Source organism: Bison bison, unplaced genomic scaffold, assembly GCF_000754665.1.
Source record: "Bison bison bison isolate TAMUID 2011002044 unplaced genomic scaffold, Bison_UMD1.0 scf7180017864234, whole genome shotgun sequence".
Taxonomy (NCBI): domain Eukaryota; kingdom Metazoa; phylum Chordata; class Mammalia; order Artiodactyla; family Bovidae; genus Bison; species Bison bison.
Window position 1 is genome coordinate 370,799 of NW_011494806.1, and position 22,358 is coordinate 393,156.

General features: G+C 41.1%; 1 protein-coding gene and 1 long non-coding RNA gene across 13 annotated transcripts in view; one reads left to right on the plus strand and one right to left on the minus strand.

The window, feature by feature from the left end:
- The window catches only part of CHD8 (chromodomain helicase DNA binding protein 8), a 58,602-nt gene extending 37,031 nt beyond the window's left edge, over positions 1-21,571 (plus strand). For 8 of the 10 annotated variants that reach the window (XM_010846256.1, XM_010846263.1, XM_010846257.1 and 5 more), the window contains 28 exons: positions 1,492-1,629; positions 2,022-2,143; positions 2,289-2,532; positions 3,456-3,632; positions 4,604-4,747; positions 4,891-5,146; positions 5,696-5,906; positions 6,155-6,350; positions 6,821-6,988; positions 7,181-7,360; positions 7,513-7,623; positions 7,968-8,164; positions 8,387-8,586; positions 8,667-8,847; positions 8,936-9,025; positions 9,477-9,580; positions 10,772-10,901; positions 11,818-11,893; positions 12,352-12,406; positions 12,573-12,780; positions 13,404-13,612; positions 13,705-14,424; positions 14,644-14,795; positions 15,786-16,088; positions 17,247-17,360; positions 17,548-17,727; positions 18,108-18,224; positions 20,594-21,571. In XM_010846256.1, the coding sequence (XP_010844558.1) occupies positions 1,492-1,629; positions 2,022-2,143; positions 2,289-2,532; positions 3,456-3,632; positions 4,604-4,747; positions 4,891-5,146; positions 5,696-5,906; positions 6,155-6,350; positions 6,821-6,988; positions 7,181-7,360; positions 7,513-7,623; positions 7,968-8,164; positions 8,387-8,586; positions 8,667-8,847; positions 8,936-9,025; positions 9,477-9,580; positions 10,772-10,901; positions 11,818-11,893; positions 12,352-12,406; positions 12,573-12,780; positions 13,404-13,612; positions 13,705-14,424; positions 14,644-14,795; positions 15,786-16,088; positions 17,247-17,360; positions 17,548-17,727; positions 18,108-18,224; positions 20,594-21,160 (5,550 nt within the window). In that variant the 3' untranslated portion in view covers positions 21,161-21,571. The remainder of the gene's footprint in view (positions 1-1,491; positions 1,630-2,021; positions 2,144-2,288; positions 2,533-3,455; positions 3,633-4,603; positions 4,748-4,890; positions 5,147-5,695; positions 5,907-6,154; positions 6,351-6,820; positions 6,989-7,180; positions 7,361-7,512; positions 7,624-7,967; positions 8,165-8,386; positions 8,587-8,666; positions 8,848-8,935; positions 9,026-9,476; positions 9,581-10,771; positions 10,902-11,817; positions 11,894-12,351; positions 12,407-12,572; positions 12,781-13,403; positions 13,613-13,704; positions 14,425-14,643; positions 14,796-15,785; positions 16,089-17,246; positions 17,361-17,547; positions 17,728-18,107; positions 18,225-20,593) is intronic. The other 2 variants (XM_010846259.1, XM_010846260.1) reach the window with 2 other exon arrangements.
- On the minus strand, positions 15,786-22,352 carry LOC104993140. Of its 3 annotated transcripts, none has more exons than XR_825796.1 (4): positions 22,122-22,352; positions 19,451-19,500; positions 17,581-17,780; positions 16,025-16,108 (listed from the first exon to the last, which is right to left on the minus strand). It is a non-coding gene; the product is annotated as an uncharacterized LOC104993140 (long non-coding RNA). The 3 variants fall into 3 exon arrangements; XR_825795.1 differs by having other exon boundaries at positions 21,693-22,352; XR_825797.1 differs by lacking the exon at positions 19,451-19,500 and having other exon boundaries at positions 15,786-16,108.
- Between the last annotated feature and the right edge of the window lie 6 nt (positions 22,353-22,358).

Below are 22,358 nucleotides of genomic sequence, written 5' to 3' on the forward strand. Positions count from 1 at the left end.
CCAAAAAAATAAAGTCTGACACTGTTTCCACTGTTTCCCCATCTATTTCCCATGAAGTGATGGGACCAGATGCCATGATCTTCGTTTTCTGAGTGTTGAGCTTTCAGCCAACTTTTTCACTCTCCTCTTTCACTTTCACCAAGAGGCTTTGTAGTTCCTCTTCATTTTCTGCCATAAGGGTGGTGTCATCTGCATATCTGAGGTTATTGATATTTCTCCTGGCAATCTTGATTCCAGCTTGTGCTTCTTCCAGCCCAACGTTTCTCTTGAAACACTACATATAAGTTAAGTAAGCAGGGTGACAGTATACAACCTTGACGTATTCCTTTTCCTATTTGGAACCAGTCTGTTGTTCCATGTCCAGTTCTAACTGTTGTGTCCTGACCTGCATACAGATTTCTCAAGAGGCAGGTCAGGTGGTCTGGTATTCCCATCTCTTTCAGAATTTTCCACAGTTTATTGTGATCCACACAGTCAAAGGCTTTGGCATAGTCAATAAAGCAGAAATAGATGTTTTTCTGGAACTCACTTGCTTTTTCGATGATCCAGCAGATGTTGGCAATTTGATCTCTGGTTCCTCTGCCTTTTCTAAAACCAGCTTGAACATCTGGAAGTTCACGGTTCACATATTGCTGAATCCTGGCTTGGAGAATTTTGAGCATTACTTTACTAGCGTGTGAGATGAGTGCAATTGTGTGGTAGTTTGAGCATTCTTTGGCATTGCCTTTCTTTGGGATTGGAATGAAAACTGACCTTTTCCAGTCTAGGCGTAGTCTAATTCTTCTTACTTCATATAAGCCCCAAATGAAAATGCAGTCAAGTCAGAAGTCATCTTAAGTACTGAGAATAGGAGCAATATTACCACTGGAATGCCTGCATAGAGCATAGCAGTGTGATTGGAGCTTCAGCATCCCCTTTTCACTCTTACCTGTCTTCAGTGATACCTCTTGTAGTTATCTCCTAGCTTCCTGGGACTCACAAGGAAATCTCTTTACCACCATATGACTGCTCTTTTTTTCATGTGAAATAGCACCTGCATTCACAGCTCCAGGAACTCAGAAGCCCAGTAGTTTCAGGCCTGCTTTGTTCCTATGGATTTAAGCTGTTTCTCACTTCTAAAAGCAGCCTTGCTTCCACTGTTATTATATTGGGTGCCAGGAGGATAGTATGGAATGGGGGTACCATATCTTCTCAACACAATATAGAATTTTTTTTTTAATCTGCTTAGTTGGTGAGCGTAATGTTTCAGTGATTAGTGTTCTAGATAGTGTTAGGTAGAAATTTCTCTTCTAGATTCTGATAAGTTGTCTGGAAGCGTGATCAAAGGCACAAATAGTACAGTGCATCTGCAGGTGAGCCTATGGCTGATGTTTTCAGCCTGACATTTTGGGCACCTTTTTAGGTATTGACACTTAGTCAAATGCTTAATCTTCAAATCACAGCAGAGAACACGGCATCATTTCACTAAAGCTCTGACTTCTTCTCCCCTAGCCTGTAATTTACTACCTGGTGAAATGGTGCTCTCTACCCTATGAGGATAGTACGTGGGAGCTCAAAGAGGATGTTGACGAGGGCAAGATTCGAGAATTTAAACGCATCCAGTCAAGGCACCCAGAACTCAAAAGGGTGGTAAGTACATCTGCATTTAGAGTGTAAAGTCCATATAGGGAATGATTTTATTTTCCTCATAGAGTTTGGGCTTTCCTGATAGCTCAGTTGGTAAAGAATCCGCCTGCAATTCAAGAGACCCCAGTTTGATTCCTGGGTTGGGAAGATCTGCTGGAGAAGGGATGGGCTACCCACTCCAGTATTCTTGGACTTCCTTGGTGGCTCAGTGGGTTTTCTCTCTCTCTCTTTTTTTGTTATTACAGTGTCATCGTGAAGTCGTGAATTTGAATATATTTAACATGTTTAATTTAAGCAATAATGTCTTTGAATTAACTTCACCTATTAGAACTACCTAGTATTACCTAATTTCGTTAGTGCCTCCACCCCATTTATTCAAATTTGTTACTTTTTAGAATCGTCCACAGGCAAGTGCCTGGAAGAAGTTGGAGTTGTCACATGAGTATAAAAACAGAAACCAGTTACGGGAATATCAGTTGGAAGGGGTCAACTGGCTGCTCTTTAATTGGTATAACAGGTAGGAAAAGAGTGGGACCACAAGATATATAGGCTTAGTCTGGGATTGTTTTTATTTATTTTCTGTAGAAACAGGTTCATTTTATGTACTTTTTATAAGATGGTCTCTTTTGACATGCTTTTCTTTTTTTGTGATGAATTGGCAGGCAGAACTGCATCCTGGCTGATGAGATGGGATTGGGCAAAACCATTCAGTCCATTGCCTTCTTGCAGGAAGTATATAATGTGGGCATCCATGGCCCTTTCCTGGTCATTGCCCCACTGTCCACAATTACTAACTGGGAGCGGGAATTCAACACGTGGACAGAGATGAACACTATTGTGTACCATGGCAGTCTGGCCAGCCGGCAGATGATACAGCAATATGAAATGTACTGCAAAGATTCACGGGTGAGTTGTATATAATGCAAATGTTATGGCATGGAAAGTAGGCCAAAGTACCTGGTATTTTAGAAGCTTTTATATGAGTCAAAGACTTTTAGTGAGACTCTCTGTGATGTAAGGTGGTGTTGTCTACTTTATGCAGGACACTTTTTCGACTTTGCTGTCTTGATCCAGTGGAAATTCTGACTTTATTTATGAATATATACATTTTAAATAGAGTTTTACCAGCATTGATTAGTTTTCATCAAGAAATAATTTTCCAGAATGAAATTCATTTAGCCACTTTTAATTCCTTGATCCATAAAATGGTGAACATAAGACATTTCTTCCTTTTTTTTTTTTAAGTCTGCTGAAGTTTTCATCAAGATTAGTTCTTTTTTCTATATAAGTTTGGAAAAAGTTTCTTAACATTTAATTTTGAGTTTTTTTCCTACCATTAGTTTCCCGTTTTTATTTCCCGAAACCCATGTTTATTAAAGTCATTTTGCTCTTAATTTTGTTAAGATAATTGGATTCTTTTGTCCATTTTTAGACAGTAACCAATATTACCACATACTACATTGGCTGTTTCACTTTTAGTTTTATCTTGTGTGTTTCAGCAGTGCTCAACATTTGTGGATTTTAGTGTTTACCAACAGAAGATGTAGGGCTGAAATACATGAGGTAGGCATGCAGCAAAGTCAAGAATGTCCAGCTTCTTTCAATAAGGTCTGTGATTTTCCCAAGAAGCTGAGTGTGTTGAGGAGGCAGTGATTCAGTGATTTGACACTGTTTATCAGGAATATGAACAGTGGCAGAGGTGGATGGTGGTGCAATTTGTGTTTTCTATTAGGCCTGCCTAAATATAAAATGCAGAATATGTAGTCCAGAAGAGCTTCTCATTTAGGTACAGTTTAGGCCTTTTCTGACTTTATTGCCTTCATGCTTAGGGGCGCCTCATCCCAGGTGCATACAAGTTTGATGCCTTGATCACCACTTTTGAGATGATTTTGTCAGACTGTCCTGAGCTTCGTGAGATTGAATGGCGGTGTGTCATCATTGATGAGGCCCATCGACTAAAGAACCGTAATTGCAAACTGCTTGATAGTCTCAAGCACATGGACCTGGTGAGTTCCTCTCACTGACTTGTGGCCAGAAACACCTAGAATTAAGTAATCCTAATTCCATGTGAATTAATTTCACAGAGAAGAATCCGAATCTTGGTATTGGGTGGTGGGTGTGGCCTATGGGAATGGTAGCCTGTAAGTCATAATATTTATATAAATTTTAGAGTTAGAAGATGATTGTGGGTTAGTGGTCTCAATTGGGTGAAGAGGTGGGATGTTAAATTAGTTACTTATTTCTGCATAACAAAATACCCAAAAACCTAGTGACTTAAAACAACTATATTTTTCATGACTCTCTAGCCCAGCAACTTGGGCTGGGCTAAGTGATCTCATTCCTTCAGTGGCCTTGCCTGGAGTCAGTGATACAGCTGCAGCTGACAGTTGGTACTGGTTGTTGGCTAGGCCATCTTCCATGTGGTCTGTCACCCCTCTGTGGGCCAGACTTTGCTTCTGTACCTGGTAGAGCCAGAGCAGTGTTCCAAGAGGGTAAAGGTGGAAGGCAAGGCCTTTGAGGCTCTGAAACTCACATGGTACCCACTTCTGCTACATTCTCATTGTCAGAGCAAGTTATAAAGCACGACCATGTTCAAGTGGTGAATCTTGATAGGAAGAACTACCAAAAATCAGTGGCCATATTTAATCCCGCACAGGTACATTTCTTAGAGGGAGACATATTAATGGACCGTGGGAGAGGCATATCCGTGTGGAGAGGCATATTTAATTGGAAAAAACATGTTCTAAATATTTCTTTATTGCCTTATGATATTATGCCATATGAAATTAATATGTTAAATAATATCAAGAATATTCTTGAGTATTTTGTGTTTATCAAAAGAGGCAGCAAGTAAGAGTAATCTGGTCCATTTCCATAATTTTACAGTTAAAGAAATGGAAACTAAAGTTATATATTTTATGGAAAACTCCAGAAGTCTTTTTGAGTTTTATCTTTCTTCTGTGTTCTCCATTTCTAGGAGCACAAAGTACTGCTCACAGGAACACCATTGCAAAATACTGTGGAAGAACTTTTTAGCTTGCTTCATTTCTTGGAACCATCACAGTTTCCATCAGAATCAGAATTCCTCAAAGACTTTGGGGATCTCAAAACAGAAGAACAGGTAGGAAGTTGTCTGATGTGACACTAATGCAGAATGAAAAAATTTGTACTAGGGCAGATATCTACTGTCATTGATATCCATGTTTCCATCTAATGTGAGAATGTTTGTCTTCATGTTATTATTTTTTCCTCTGTTGGTTACAGGTTCAAAAGCTACAGGCCATTCTCAAACCAATGATGCTGAGAAGACTCAAAGAAGATGTTGAAAAGAACCTGGCACCCAAACAGGAGACCATTATTGAAGTAGAGCTAACCAACATTCAGAAGAAATACTACCGGGCTATTTTGGAGAAGAATTTCTCCTTTCTTTCCAAAGGGGCAGGTCATACTAACATGCCAAATCTACTCAACACAATGATGGAGCTGCGGAAATGCTGCAACCACCCATATCTCATCAATGGTGAGAGAACTCCTGAAACACCTGCATTTCTGTGTTACCTTGATTGCTAAGTGGTGTTCCTCAGAAACAGTAGATGCGTTGGCTGATCCATCCTAGTTTGGAAATAGAGGGGATTTCTCTTTTTAAAACCATTCTCAAGGGGAACGTCTTCCTGTAGTTCTTTCTGACCCTTTGACTCTGCATGATCTCTAAAGTTAAAAAGGATTTGCTGTTACAAATTCTGTTCTGTCTTCACTGATATTCTATGTTGCTGTTTCTGTTTTGGATGGCAGTATGGTGGTAATAGTGGTTTTTGTGTACTACTCTAGTCCTTGTCCACATATTTACATATTTTACCCAATTCTTAAGCCTGACTTATGTGGAATATTTTGTATTAACAAAATTGAAGATATTTTAGGGTTTGGGGGTTGCTGAAATTCTGTTTTCAAGTAATATTGATATCAAGTCAGGTTATTTTCTTTTCTTTGCTTCCTTATCTCAGTTAAATAAACTGCAGCCTTAGTATGTTTCTCTGGATCTCACCATCAGGTCTGATTTTTCTTTTGGCAGGTGCAGAAGAAAAAATCCTAACAGAGTTTCGAGAAGCTTGCCATATCATACCTCATGACTTCCACTTACAGGCCATGGTTCGTTCAGCTGGCAAATTGGTTCTTATTGACAAGTTACTTCCGAAACTTAAAGCTGGTGGCCATAAGGTTCTGATCTTCTCCCAAATGGTACGCTGCCTAGATATCCTAGAGGATTATCTAATCCAGAGAAGGTGAGAAAAAAGTCATTCCTTGCCTGTTTACTTTGTGCGTATAAAGCTGCAAAGAGTGGGAGGCCTAGGTTTAACTAAAGTTGACCAGTACTGGGCTAAGAGAAGTATTCAAGACTCTCACTTTCAACTTTCTGATAAAATTTTTGGTGAACTAGCGATACGGGGGTACTGGTATTGATCCCAGCCTGCTTTTTTGTTCTCCTTTTCTGCTCAGCTGATTAAACTTTTTTCCTGTGATTCCCGTGCAGGTACTTATATGAGCGTATTGATGGGCGAGTTAGAGGCAACCTTCGGCAAGCTGCTATTGACCGTTTTAGCAAGCCTGACTCGGACCGATTTGTCTTTCTGCTCTGCACCCGGGCTGGTGGACTTGGCATTAATCTCACAGCTGCTGATACTTGCATCATCTTTGATTCAGACTGGAATCCGCAAAATGACCTGCAGGTAGAGGAAATCATTGTCTTAGGGACTAATCACCTAACCTGAGAGGTTTTGCAACAGGATCAGATCTCTTAGAAAGTCTTATCTTTTCAAGAGTCTGGAATTGTTTAGTTAGTTAGGTCATCAAACTTTTTCTGTACAGGGCAGATAGTTAATATTTTAGGCTGTGCAAATCAGTCTCTGTTGTAACGGTTCTCCTCTGCTCTTGTACTACAAAAAACATCTATAAGGAAATATAAATGAATGGGTAGAGCTGTGTTTCAGCAAAAACTTTATTTCTAGAAATAGGTGACCAAGATTTGCTGACACCTGGTCTGGAGGATGGGGCAGTAATTTCATCTTGAAATTGACTTTCTGAATTTGAGTTGATCTCATGGCGGCTTTATAAATGTAAATCGGTATTTTGAATGTTTTTCCTCCCCAGCCCCTCTAATGTTGTTATCTTTGCCCTTCCTTCTATTTGTTAAAACCAGGCCCAAGCGCGTTGTCATCGAATTGGGCAGAGCAAAGCTGTGAAGGTGTACCGTCTCATCACTCGTAATTCTTACGAGAGGGAGATGTTTGATAAGGCTAGCCTCAAGTTGGGATTGGATAAAGCTGTGCTTCAGTCCATGAGTGGTCGGGATGGCAACATTACTGGAGTGAGTCTTCTTAATTTTTAGCTGTATTTGTAGTAGGTCATGGTGATAAAGGGAGGCAAAAGCTATTTTTTGTACAGGAACCTGACCCCTTGTTTGGATTCTCAATGATTATCTTTAAAATATAATAAAATATCATGATATGGTTAGATAATATTCTCTGATTTTTTTTCACCTTTCTATTGGATTTTGTAGATCCAACAGTTCTCTAAGAAGGAGATTGAAGATCTCTTACGGAAAGGAGCATATGCAGCCATAATGGAGGAAGATGATGAGGGCTCCAAGTTTTGTGAAGAGGACATTGACCAGATCTTGTTAAGACGAACCACTACCATCACCATTGAATCTGAAGGAAAGGGTTCTACCTTTGCCAAGGTATGTTCTGTCGGTGCTAGGGGCTTTTAGCACAGAGAGACAGGAATCTCTAGAATTTAATATTTCTAAAAATATAGTTTTAAAATATACTGATTTCCCTTTACTCAAAAAAGTGGTGTAGTCAACTTTACTATTTCTTTGTTCCTCATTAGGCAAGCTTTGTGGCTTCTGAAAATAGGACTGATATTTCTCTGGATGACCCAAACTTTTGGCAAAAGTGGGCCAAAAAAGCTGATCTAGACATGGATCTACTCAATAGCAAGGTGAGCTTCCTTTTCCTTCAAGGAGGAAATATGGCAGGAAACACATTACTTTCTGGAGTCTTTACAACTGCTCTGATTCTTGAGTGCTGACCTTGGCTTATGATGGTATATCAAAGGCCATTGTAAAAGCTTTCTACATAGAGGGTCACTAAAAAATACTTAGGTAACTATCACTTAAGTTTGCTTCCTAAGTCCCTGTAGATTATCTTGCATGTCCAAAAAAGAATCTGTCTTTGAGTATCTACAGATATTACATGCAAAGCTGTTTCAGTTTGATTATCTTTAATTCCTTTCCCATGATTACATTGTGAAAAGAGTTACTTCTCCTTCTGTTCTCTGCATAGAATAACTTGGTGATTGACACACCTAGAGTACGAAAACAGACCCGCCACTTCAGCACTCTGAAAGATGATGACCTAGTGGAATTCTCTGATTTGGAAAGTGAAGACGATGAGCGACCACGCTCTCGCCGACATGACCGTCATCATACCTATGGGCGCACTGACTGTTTTCGGGTGGAAAAGCATCTCCTGGTATATGGGTAAGACCCCACCTTGCCTCAGAGGTAGTGCATCTCCATCCTGATAGACATCTCGTTCGCTTTTTAAATTGGAAGCTATGATCAAAGAGGGGATTATGGGGAAAAATTTATTCTGTTACCATGTTTTCCCAAGATGGTTTTGTCTCCCATGATTTGGAAAGTGTGAATTTGAGGGACTGGGGTCCCTAGGAAAATATCTACATGATTGCTTTTTTTTTGTAGTTGGGGACGATGGCGAGATATTCTGTCTCATGGACGCTTCAAGCGACGGATGACTGAAAGAGATGTGGAAACAATTTGCCGGGCCATCCTCGTGTACTGTCTCTTACACTATCGTGGGGACGAAAACATCAAAGGCTTCATTTGGGACTTGATTAGCCCTGCTGAAAATGGCAAGACAAAAGAATTGCAGAATCATTCAGGTGATTATCAAGTCTTTGCTTTTTGTCTTGCTCTAGGTTACCTAATCCTTTTCAGGTCCAAGGGTTTTTCTCAATCCAAGTCTTCAATGTATCCACTTCCCCAGGTCTGTCTATCCCTGTGCCTCGTGGACGCAAGGGGAAAAAAGTAAAGTCACAAAGCACTTTTGATATCCATAAGGCAGATTGGATCCGGAAATATAATCCTGATACTCTGTTTCAAGATGAGAGTTATAAGAAGCACTTGAAACATCAGTGTAACAAGTAAGGATGGAATTTAGCAGACTAAAGCATTTTCCACCTCACGCTTTCTGCACTATTACTGAGCCAGTTCTTCCTCTCTCCCTTCTAGGGTGCTGTTGCGGGTACGAATGCTATATTATCTGAGACAGGAGGTTATTGGAGACCAGGCAGAGAAGGTGTTAGGGGGTGCAATTGCCAGGTAAAGTTATGCTTTATTTTTCTTTATGCTATGCCTTATTCCAGAATATTGGTTTACTTATTTCACTCTTAACTGTCTTTGGGATACCTGATAATTAAAATCTGTGTATCAGGTCTTCAATCCTATGCAGTTGGCCTTTTGTATCCTTGGGTTTTACATTCTTTTGATCCACAGTTGATCAAATCCATGGATATCGAGGGCCAGCTGTATTCACTGTATGATTCCATTTTATATTAGGGGCTTGAACATCAGTGGATTTTGGTGTCGGGGGTGGAACAAATCCCTTACGGATACCAGGGGACAGCTGTTCTTGACACCGTTGGAAGGAAATAGGCAGATGTAGGACTATGTAAATTAATAGAGAAAAGAAGATACCTGTAATAATCTTTCCAAAGATTGTTTGCTTTTATTTCCTTCATCGCTGTGCTGACTTTGCCTCTTATACCTTCAGTGAGATTGACATATGGTTCCCAGTAGTGGATCAGCTGGAGGTTCCAACAACATGGTGGGACAGTGAAGCTGATAAGTCCCTGCTCATTGGAGTCTTTAAGCATGGTAGGTGTCTGCTCTTAGTCTGTTCTTTTCCTGTTATAGAGTTTTGTCCACAGATGAAATATTTTTCAAAGTACTTAAGACCAATAATTATGTCTGAATGGTAAACTGGTTCTCAGAAATGCAGAGCAGAGCTGTTCCTATGAATAGATGGTCAGGAAAGACCAGATGGATAGTTAAATCGCAAGGTAGGGTGTCTCCCATCTGTTCTGTGATTAATCAGTTACTACCAGTCTGTATGCAGTGGTATCTAAGTTAAGGTTTGCAATCAGGGGAGATGATGCATGTCTACTCTTGTTAATAATAAACATGTTTACTTTGCATAGCTTTCCTGTGGCTTGCTGAAAATGTTCTGCTTGTATAGCGTCTTGTTTGTCTAAATATTCAGCACTCACTCTTATGTAGGTGTGAATAGCCATGCTTGAGTGAAAGAAAAATTTTTTTAAAAAAAATTTTTTTTTTTTTAGGCCAGTGGAAAAAACTGGCTTGAAGTAGAGTAAAAAAAGGGAGAAGACTCCCTTTTCAGTCTTGCCTAATCACAAATTCCACACATAAAAAGCAGTAAGTGCTAACTTCTAGCCTAGTGACTTAGTGAATTGGAAGATTATTTCTTTTTTGATGTACTTTTCTGTTTACTTCTATAAAATAAAAGTAATGGCACTTAATTCACATTTTTGACATGTTTAATTGGATGAGAAAAACTGTGAGCATTTGTAGTCTTAGATTTACTTGTGAGGTGCAGAGGCTTTAGAAGAGTCCAAACATCCTGAAGTACATTCATCATTCATCCACCATTCACAGTACCTGTTTGCAGGTACAAATTTCTTATCCTTTATTTGAAAGTGCATTTCCTAGCTCTAAATTATTGGACTTTTAAAATTTCCTCACCTGTGTAGTAAGAATGATGATAAAAAATTACCTGTTAAATGGCTATGTAAATCTGTCACCATTCTGTATACACACTGATTAAATCCCTATTTTTGGTAACTAGTGATAAAACTCTTTATGACTTTGAATTGGAGTGGAAATATTAAATATCTTAATATAACCCAACAGCTGTCCAAATTAACATTTTCAGAGTATTTTACACTATGAGCAAAGTAGCCCACATTTTTATTCCAGCAGCATATGAAGTAAGCGTAAAAGCAAAATGAGTCTCTGATTTTCTTTAAATTATGGTTCTTTTTCTTCAAGGCTATGAAAAATATAATACTATGAGGGCAGACCCAGCCTTATGCTTCCTGGAGAAGGCTGGCCGACCAGATGACAAAGCCATTGCAGCAGAACATCGCGTGTTGGATAATTTTTCTGACATAGTGGAAGGGTAAGCATTGATGTTTAGTTCTCGTAAAGCTGTATCTACATTACAAAGGATATTTGTTGCTTGTGCTAAGAGATGACATAACTCTAGCCTTGACTGAATCCATTGGGATTGCTAATGGTGGTTATACTCACAAATGATAAATTCTTAACAAACAGTGCAACCAGCAGAAAGGTCTCCATAAATTGGCCTGAAACCATACATTGTCATACAGTGCAACTAAGGGGGAAAGTTACTCCCAAATGGCTTATTTGATGTTCTCTTCAGTTTTCTGTGCAGTGCTTTCAGCTACAGTAGCGGAGAAGATAACTGCTTCTCTTGAAAGATAGTAGCCGTGCAACAGTCCCATGCCACCTACGTGATAGAGCCTCAGGAAACTTAGCCTTGGTCTGTCATCTTCCAGTGTCAGCTGACCATAAAGGTGTTTACTCTGCCTGAGTCCATGCCTCAGTGATGAGTTGCCATGCTAATACTGAGCCACCAGCTAGGGCAGTGTTGCCCTGGTTTGGGTGCCAGTGAGTTTAACAAAACTTCTCATGTGGAGACCTGAGGGGCATGTGAAATATTTGACTTAGTTCATGAATACCCTCCCAGTCCCTTATGATTGAAAGATTTTTCTTCAGTGATCACAACCTCAATTGCCTAGTGTAGGATCCACAGAAGAAATTAGATTTATTTATTGCAAATCATGTAATATCCTTTTGCTCAGTAGAGCAAAGTAGTAAAAATAAGCAGGCATAGATCATTCATTCCAATGAAATAATAAAAGTAGATACTAGTTGGGATGGAGAGGGAAAATGGGTTAAATAATAAAAAGCTATTAAGAAAAAGGAAATGTGCTGGTCAGAGTGTTTCATTTTAAAGTCAAGCAGTTTAGAACTCAATTTTGTCATTTTCTCATACCTCTGGATAATTTTAGGGTTGACTTTGATAAAGATTGTGAAGATCCTGAATACAAACCACTCCAGGGTCCCCCAAAGGACCAAGATGATGAGGTGAGGAATTTTCATTTGAGTCTAGTTTTTCTGTATTACTAAACAGTATTTTCCAATTCCCTGAATCATGAAGTATACTGATTAATTTATAATACAAAATGAAAAGTACCATTCGAGAATATTAAGTATTAATGGAAAGATTGTGACAGCAGCTAGGGGAGGTCAGGGATGATTTTGTGGAGGAGGTGGGACCTGAGCTGGACAATGAACTACATTATTGGACTATTTAATTCCTGAGTCTCACTGTCTTCAAGACATTGATAAGAACTGACTTTGCAGGTTATACTTTCTTATTCTTTTAATTGATTGCTTTCAGTTTTCTGTGAGGGTTCCTTTCATTAAAAAATATCTTGATACCTTGATGCCATAAAAGGACACACACATGAGTGATTTGAGAGTGCCAATTTTACCCCCTTTTCCTCCCCTCTCCATCCTGCGGGGTGGATCTCCTTCTCTAGGGTGATCCCTTGATGATGATGGATGAGGAGATCTCAGTGATAGATGGAGATGAAGGTAAACTTCTAAGTCAACTTGTATGGGTTGGTGGAATTGGGAAATTGACCAAATTCTCTCCTTTACTGGGATTTCTGAGAGCTCTGCCTTTGGGTGGGTTGAAATACCAGTATTATCTCTACTATCTTTCCTGTACTTGTTGTTTATTCTACTTTGCTTCCCACAGCCCAGGTGACCCAGCAGCCAGGCCATCTATTCTGGCCTCCAGGTTCTGCTTTGACAGCTAGGCTTCGGCGCCTAGTGACAGCCTATCAGCGCAGCTACAAGAGAGAACAGATGAAGATAGAGGCTGCAGAACGTGGGGATCGGAGAAGGCGACGTTGTGAGGCAGCCTTCAAGCTAAAAGAAATTGCACGGCGGGAGAAACAGCAACGGTAAAATGTGGCTGGGAATTTGGACTAAGCTGTAAACCTCTCTTCAACTATGGGCCCTATATTGAAAAGCATCTTAGGAAGGATTATGGCATCCCTGGTGGCTCAGACGGTAAAGAATCTGCTTACAATGCAGGAGACCTGGGTTTGATCCCTGGGTTGGGAAGATCCCCTGGAGAAGGGAATGGCTACCCATTCCAGTATTCTTGTCTGGAGAATGCCATGGACAGAGGAGCATGGAGGGCTACAGTCTATGGAGTCGCAAAGAATTGGACATGACTGAGCAACTAACACTTTGACTTTTCACAGAGGGACCACTTCTTTTGCCTTTGTTATACCCCTGCAACCCATACTTAACCCCTGTAAAACCATACTTAACCATAACTCCTGGGAAGGTCTTGTATGTAGTCATCCTCATTGAGTTTTTTGCATCATTTTCCCCCTTAGCTTGCTAATTCTTTAATTATTCCTTGTTATAAACTACCTCTTCTGCTCTTCGGGGGCTCCCTGGCCCCCCACCCCGGCCAACTTTCATTTTTTGTATGTTCAAATATTCTAAGCCATACTAAGAAGTAACCAGTCCTTGGGTTCTGATCACTATTGTCTTATTCGTCTTCCCTTTGTAGATGGACAAGGCGTGAGCAAACTGATTTCTATCGAGTGGTTTCTACCTTTGGTGTGGAGTATGACCCTGATACCATGCAGTTCCATTGGGATCGCTTCCGTACTTTTGCCCGACTGGACAAAAAAACAGATGAAAGCCTTACCAAGTATTTCCATGGCTTTGTGGCCATGTGCCGCCAAGTGTGCCGCCTTCCCCCAGCAGCTGGAGATGGTAAGCAAGACTGAAGATCTTGAGTGAGTGGGCATGGATTGTGACAGAACCAGCTCTTGGTTCATTTCTTCTTCTACCCTTATCTCTTGCAGAACCCCCGGACCCTAATCTGTTTATTGAGCCCATCACTGAGGAAAGGGCCTCACGGACTCTCTACCGTATTGAATTGCTTCGGCGCTTACGGGAACAAGTTTTATGCCACCCTCTTTTGGAAGATCGGCTGGCATTATGTCAGCCTCCGGGTCCTGAATTGCCCAAGTGGTGGGAGCCCATTCGGCATGACGGGGAGCTTCTACGAGGGGCAGCCCGCCACGGGGTGAGCCAAACAGACTGCAACATCATGCAGGACCCAGACTTTTCTTTCCTGGCTGCCCGTATGAATTATATGCAGAACCATCAGGCAGGAGCACCAGCTCCATCCCTGTCACGCTGCTCTACTCCACTGCTCCACCAGCAGTACACCTCGCGCACTGCCTCACCACTGCCCCTGCGCCCAGATGCTCCTGTTGAAAAGCCACCTGAGGAGACAGCTGCCCAGGTCCCCAGTCTGGAGAGTCTGACTTTAAAGCTAGAGCATGAGGTGGTGGCCAGGAGCCGACCAACCCCACAAGACTATGAGATGCGAGTAGCCCCCTCTGATACTACCCCTCTGGTCTCCCGAAGTGTTCCACCAGTCAAACTGGAGGATGAGGATGATTCAGACTCTGAGCTGGACTTGAGCAAGCTGTCACCATCATCCTCTTCTTCCTCATCCTCATCCAGCTCCAGCTCCAGCACTGATGAGAGTGAGGACGAGAAGGAAGAGAAGCTAAGTGAGTGCATGTGACAGGCTATTGGCCGTCTTCCCCATCCCCCCCTCTGCGTTTCCCTTCTTTTCTAAATGCATTTTCTAAGATTCAGATTTTAATTTGATAGAATATCAGAAGAGATCTGTTATTGTTAGGGCCTTTATTTAAAGTCCGTATAATACCATTCCTATGTAACTTTGTTCTTCCACCTTTGCTCACATGTTCTGTGTGATCGATCCCTAGCTGCTGACCAGTCCCGCTCAAAGCTCTATGATGAGGAGAGTCTCCTGTCCCTCCCTATGTCCCAAGATGGATTCCCAAATGAAGATGGAGAACAAATGACCCCTGAGCTTCTGCTGCTACAAGAAAGACAGAGAGCTTCTGAGTGGCCCAAGGTAACAGTCTCATTACTGGACATGTTGAGTCTGAAAATATAGCGTGATACAGCCACTATGGAGAATAGTATGGAGATTCTTTAAAAAACTAGGATTAAAACTACCATATGACCCAGCAATCCCACTACTGTGCATATTCCCTCAGGAAACCATAATTGAAAAAAGACACATGTATCCCAATGTTCATTGCAGCACTATTTACAATACCTAGGACATGGAAGCAACCTAGATGTCCACCAACAGATGAATGGATAAAGACATTGTGCTACATATAAACAATGGAGTATTACTCATCCATAAAAAGGAACAGAGTTGAGACATTTCTAATGAGGTGGCTGAACCTAGAGCCTGTTCATAAAGTGAACTAAATCACAGACAGAAAGACAAATACCATATATTAACACATATATATGGAATCTAGAAAGATGGAACTAATGAAATTATTTGCAGTGCAGCAATGGAGACAAAGACATAGAGAACAGACTTTTGGTCACAGTCAGGAAGGGAGAGAGTGGGATGACTTGAGAGACTAGTGTTGAAACACTAGTTAATGTACATTACTATAAAATAGAAAGCCAGTGGGAATTTGCTGTATGATTCAGGAAACCCAAAGCCAGTGCTCTGTGACAACCTAGAGGGGTAGAGTAGGGAGGGAGGTGGGAGGGCAATTTAAGCCGGAGGGGACATATGCCTGTGGCTGATTCTTATTGATGTATGGCAGAAACCATCACAATACTATAAAGTAATTATCCTCCAATGAAAAATAAAATTATAAGAGTGACATATACAGAGAACAAGTAGATGGTTCTAGGTTTCTTTGATTATGTTAAGTGGTACATGTTTTTTCATGAAGCTCTTACCAGTCGACTTTGGGATCTGATACTCTTAACCTCCCTCATTTTTGACATATAATTTTTACTTATATTAATGATGGCACTATTACTTGTCACAGGATCACATGACTAATTGATTTCTTTTTCCCCCACTCAGGATCGTGTCCTGATAAACCGTATTGACCTCGTCTGCCAGGCTGTACTCTCAGGGAAGTGGCCTTCTAGTCGCCGGAGCCAGGAAATGGTAACAGGAGGAATTTTGGGGCCAGGCAACCACTTGCTGGACAGTCCCTCATTGACGCCAGGAGAATATGGTGACTCTCCAGTCCCCACACCACGAAGTAGCAGCGCAGCTTCCATGGCAGAGGAGGAAGTGTCTGCAGTCACAACAGCAGCAGCTCAGTTCACCAAACTTCGCCGAGGCATGGATGAGAAGGAGTTCACGGTTCAGATCAAAGATGTAAGCTGAGCATTTAGGCACTGGGAAGTGAGGAAGGAGGCTGTAATTCTTGTTAACTAGTTTTATGAACATAACATTAATATTAAGCTCATTTGGTCAGCTAACCTTAAAAATGAGAACAGAAAAAAGAAATTAGAGCTCACAAAGATCCGTTGAGGAAAAGTCACTAAAGTAAAGGAAGGGATCTTGTGTTGACTTGTATCTCTTGTGTGTGCTTTAGTCACTCAGTTGTCTCCGACTCTTTGTGACCCCATAGACTGTAGCCTGCCAGGCTCCTCTGTCCATGGGGATTCTCCAGACAAGAATACTGTAGTGGGTTGCCATGCCCTCCTCCAGGGGATCTTCCCAACCCAGGGATCAAACCCCGGTCTCCCACATTGCAGGTGGATTCTTTACCATCTGAGCTACCAGGGAAATCCCAAGAGTACTGGAGTGGGTAACCTATCCCTCCTCCAAGGGATGTTCCCAACCCAGGAGTCGAACCAGGGTCTCCTGCATTGTAGGCAGATTTTTTACCAGCTGAGCTACCAGGGAAGCCCTTGTATCTCCTAGTGGCTAGATTAAAAGGGTTCTTTTGAGTGGCTTGCTTGTAGATCCTAGAAACCTAGTTTTTAAAAATTGAAATCAAATTGTGGAAAAGCTATTAAAATGATACTAAAGTGTTATGGGCCTTATTAAGTTAAAAATAAAAAGAAATTATTCCTACTGAAATTAAATCAGTATTGTGTGAAAAATGGATGGAAATTTTTATTTTTCCCGATGCTCTTCCCTAATGAACCCTAGCAGGTGGTCATTAAGTATTCAACGAGAAAATTGTTTTAGTTACATGACAGGAATATCAGGATTTTGCCCCTGTGATGAGTTGCCATGCTAATTCTGAGACACCAGGTAGGGGATTTTTCCCTGCATTGGGTGTTACTGAGATAAATTCTACTTCTCTTAAATCAGACTGAGGGGCACTGAGTCAAGAAATGAAGTCTTTCTAAGGAAAAATATATAAGTCTTATTGTATTTCTAGTTTGTACCCATTAGTCAGATGGCCTTCCTTCTCACCTATCATTGAACCAGGGGATGACCCTTATTTAATTCCCTCTGAAGTTAATCTTTATTTTAAAAACATGCTATGTGACGTCTTGGATGGATGGGGTGTCTTTCTAGGAGGAAGGATTGAAGTTAACATTCCAAAAGCACAAGTTGATGGCTAATGGAGTAATGGGAGATGGACATCCTCTTTTTCATAAGAAGAAAGGGAACAGAAAGAAGCTAGTTGAGGTAAGTGGTAGAGAAAGTCTTTAACATGATGATTAGATAAAATCTTTCTGTTCCCAGTAACTGATGAAGGCAGTTGGGATTGAGGGAGTAGAAGATACTATTTTCTGGCTACCATTGGCTCTGCTCCCCCTCCCTCCCTACTCATAAGAAGAGTATGTGCTCATGGGGGTGGATTCTGGGTTTGCAGCTGGAGGTGGAGTGCATGGAAGAGCCTAATCACCTTGATGTGGACCTGGAGACCCGGATCCCTGTCATCAATAAGGTGGATGGTACTTTGCTCGTGGGTGAGGATGCCCCTCGCCGGGCTGAACTGGAGATGTGGTTACAGGGTCATCCAGAGTTCGCTGTCGATCCCCGATTTCTAGCGGTGAGTGGCAGTTCCATCCAGCAAGATTTAAAGTCATTCCCTTGATATTTAAGCTGTGTGAGAGGGAAGAAGCATGCAATATTATGTCATTGTTTCTGCATCGGCAAAGTAAGAGTAATTATACTCAGTCTTCCTATTTCACAGAGTTGTTGTGAGGATCAAAATAATGTTCCAGTACTTGTTAAACTAAATGCTAGGCACTGAACTAGTATATAATCACCTAATTTTTTTTGGAGACGTCTGCTTAATGGCAGTTTTCCACTAGGATTAATCCTTTATTCACACAATAAGCATTTATGGCCAGAATAGACACTAGTACCTTAATTATTACTCCAGAGAAGTTTTATTCTTTTAGGATAATTGCAACTTTTCTCTTATAGTATATGGAGGATCGCAGAAAACAGAAATGGCAGAGATATAAAAAAAATAATAAGGCAGAATTGAACTGTTTGGGAATAGAACCAGTACAGATGGCTAACTCTAGGAATGGAAAAAAGGTGAGTGAAACTGAGATATTACCACTCTGTTCCCAGGCTAGATATGACTAGAGAAATTATTTAATGTTGTTTATCTTTTTTTACCCTGTATGTTTGAGAAAATTTATCCTCAGTTCACAAAGAAACCATAATATTTTTATTGATATTTTTATAGTCCTGTAGTATCATCTGTAGAAGAGCCTGAAATTCTAAAAGCTAACTTTAGCACTTCAAGCATATTAAAATGTAAGAATTAGTAAGACATGTTAGACAATTCAGTGCTTTATCCTGCTTTTCTACTGACTAAGGGATTTTTGGCAAATCCTTTTAACTTTTTCAATTTGTATATCCTAAAAAATTGAAGGTTTGGGAGCAGATAATCTCTTAAAAGTTTTGTATTTTAGAAGTGATTTGGGAAATTCTCTAGCAGTCCAGTGGTTAGGACTCTGCGCTTTCACTGCTGAGGGCCTGGGGTTCAATCCCTGATGGGGGAACCTGCAAAGCTGCACAGCACAGCCCCCCTCAAGAAGTGATTTGGAACCTATTAAAATAGCCATGTTTTAATAGGCTTCTCAACATAGAAGATGTTGAGAATCATTAATAATATGCCAGTAGTGGAAAAAGACAGGAAATCATGTTCTATAGTTTACAACAACAATTTTGGTCATTATGTTATTCCATGATTTGCAAGTGTACTTATATGTTTATATGGTTATAGATTTGGTGGATTAAGAACCCATAATCCTTTCCATCAAAATATAACTGCAAAAGTTTCCCTTGGCTGTGTTTCCCTTACTTTGGACAATAGTTGTGTAAATATAAACATATAAATCAGGGTTTGGTAAACATTTAAATGGATTAATACTTTGTATACTCACTTTAATCATTCCCCTTTTGATCTTCTATATACATCTTTATATATATGTGGGGTGTGTGTGTGTGTGTGTGTATATATATATATATAAAACCACATGGTTTATCTTTTAACAAAATTTCCAAATGAAAAGTATCTATCATTTGCATTTAACAAATTCTGAGAACATTATTTTGCCCATAAGATATATATATTTGTGAGGTGAATTTATAAGGCTTATTGTTTTTATACTGGGTGAAAGTTGTTTCATACAAATATTGTTGCCATGGAAGAATGTTTTTTCTCTCTTATCCTCCATGGCCCCAAGGGTATGATAAGCAGAGTGGTTGATATGGGAGGCTGATGGTAAAGAAGGCTTTTTCTCCAGGATTACCTATTTTTGCCTCAAGTACTTCTGCTCTTCTTTATAATCAGTTGTCAACTCTAAGAAAGAAAAAGATAATAGCAAATCACAGAAAATTATACTATGATTAGTATAATATTCTTACTGCAGAATTGATCATGTATCTAGCATTGTATTATATTGCATCCTAATGTGATTTGGTGCTGTTATGTGAAAGTATGTTAGTTGCTCATTCGTGTCCAACTCTCTTTGACCCCATGGACTAGCCCACCAGGCTCCTCTGTCCATGGGGTTTTTCCAGGCAAAAATACTGGAGTGGGTTGCCATTCTCTTCTCTGGGGGTTCTTCCTGACCCAGGGGATCAAACCTGGGTCTCCTGCATTGCAGGCAGATTATTTACCATCTGAGCTACCAAAGAAGCTCTGGTAGTTATTATAGTTACATTTTAAAAGCCTAAAAAATTAAGTATTGAGATGTTTGTAACTGTCTGAGTTTAATGCCAGTTTACTCAGTATTGTACTTAGGTCTAGTAATTTCCAGCTTCAGTGAACTTAACCAGAATTTATAGTGAGGACATTTACATGAAGCAATTCAAAATTCAGCAGATATGTAAGTTTATTATAGTGCAGAAAAAAATTATTTTAGTAAATTTGCTAAAGAGCTAACCCTTAGTCTTTTTGGCGTTCTAGACATCCAGACTCTTAATCTAGTCTGTCTTGAGTTTACCCCATTCTGATGCAATAATGAAGGATAATATTGTATATGTCAGTATGGTTGTACTGTCCTTCACATGGTAAGATCATGTGAACAATCCGCCATCAGGAGAGCATACTGTATAAGTACTGATTCATTCATTGTCTTACTCAGGCTTCTTATTAACAAAAGTAAGCAATTTTGAAATGGTTGGCTAGAGTAAAGGTATAGTGTAGTCGTGGGAAAAAAAGCTCTGGTTCAGATGAGTGTGTCAAATCTTTGCTTTTAGCTTCAGCTCATAATGTTTCAACCTGCTACATACAGCTTTACCTCGTCCCCATTACCATCAAGTCTGGTTGGACTATACTTACTTTGCCCCTCCTAAAGATAGTTCAGTGAAAAAGCATTTGCAAGCTAGGACTCTGTTGACTTCTATTTTGTTTTTTCTTCCTTTTACTATCTTCTGTTCCTTCTTCCCAGGGTCATCATGCTGAAACTGTGTTGAACCGGGTTTTGCCAGGGCCTATTGCACCTGACAGCAGCAAGAAGCGGGCCCGTAGGACGCGACCAGACCTTTCTAAGATGATGGCCCTGATGCAGGGTGGAGGCACTGGCTCCCTGTCTCTGCATAATACCTTCCAACACAGCAGTAGTGGCCTGCAATCTGTATCATCTCTGGGTCACAGCAGTGCCACTTCTGCATCTTTGCCTTTTATGCCGTTTGTGATGGGTGGTGCAGCATCATCCCCTCATGTAGACTCCAGCACCATGCTTCATCACCACCACCACCACCCCCACCCCCACCATCACCACCATCACCATCCAGGCCTGAGAGCCACTGGCTACCCTTCTTCACCAGCCACTACCACCTCTGCTACTGCCTTGAGGTTGCCACCACTGCAACCTGAGGAGGATGAGGACGATGAGGATGAAGATGATGATGATGATTTATCTCAGGGCTATGATAGCTCAGAAAGGGACTTCTCACTCATTGATGATCCTATGATGCCAGCCAACTCAGACTCCAGCGAAGATGCTGATGACTGAAGACCCAGCATGGTCCCCATTGCTTGGGTGGCTGCTGTATTTCATTTACTCTGGCCCTTGGACTATGGAAAAGTGGGAGGGGCAGGGGAGATGTGGGGAGACCCAGGACTCCAGGAGGTGAAAAGGAAAAAGAACACTTGTACCTGATTGCTTCCAAATTTGAGAGGATTGGGTGGGTAGGGGAACTCCTAAAATAATACACGATTACTTCCTCGGTTCTGGGGAAGGAAAGGAGACTAGAGCAGCCAATGTGCTCACCCCTCCCTAGACACCTCCATTAACCACAGACTATGTAGCGCTGGCACTAGCCTCTGGCAGAGCCTGTTCCTGACCGAACTGTGGATACAGCTGGAGGGTCAGGAACTGTTACCTTCCTTCCCCTTGGCATTAATAAATTTAAGTTAATCCTTTCCCACTCTTCCCTCGTTCTATATTTGCTCAAACCCAATATAAATATTACCAGTTGATGTTCATGATGGGTAATTTCAACACCACTTTCTTAAAGTTCCTTACTGTTAATGTGTGAAGTTACCTTGGATAGGGCAGACAAGTCATCCGTACTCCGTGAAAAGCTTGTACATAAGCGTAGGCTTTCCACCTTGCCAAATGATCTAAGCTAAAATAGTAGGCAAAATGTTCCCAGATTCAAAATCCCAAGTTCTCGAAGAGATGAGAAAGAAGAATTTCCATCAAGACCCACGTATGTTTTGTCTTGAATTAACTGAAATTGTTTCGGGGAAGGTGTAAAAATGGTGTCACTTCATGAACTGTGGCAAGAGGACTGGCTGACTGGAAAGGATGCTGTCATGATTTGAGCTCGCATTTGTTTCCTATGACCCCTCCCCTACCGTCCTAGCGCTCAAATGAAGCCTGGGCATTTAATTTCTCTTTCAAAGGCGAAGTCCTTTCCCCGTAGCACCGGTCTAAGTTCAGTTTATCCGCAGGGTGGGCTCCCTCTTACCGGCTTGAGCTCCCTGTCTGCCTGGAGCCCCTAGGCCAGCGTCCTAGCACGGAGGATCCTTCCAGGCCTGGAGCGGCAGAGGCTTTTGCTTCCCCATATTTTCTAGGAGAGAGAAATCCAGTTATGCTGTAGGCTTCCTGCTCCCACCCCAGATCCCTGTCTCCGTTTCCCCTTCCTTTGCCTATGGGCGGGGCCATTGCACCCGCGCGCGGCAGTTTGTGTGGGGCGGGGCCGGCA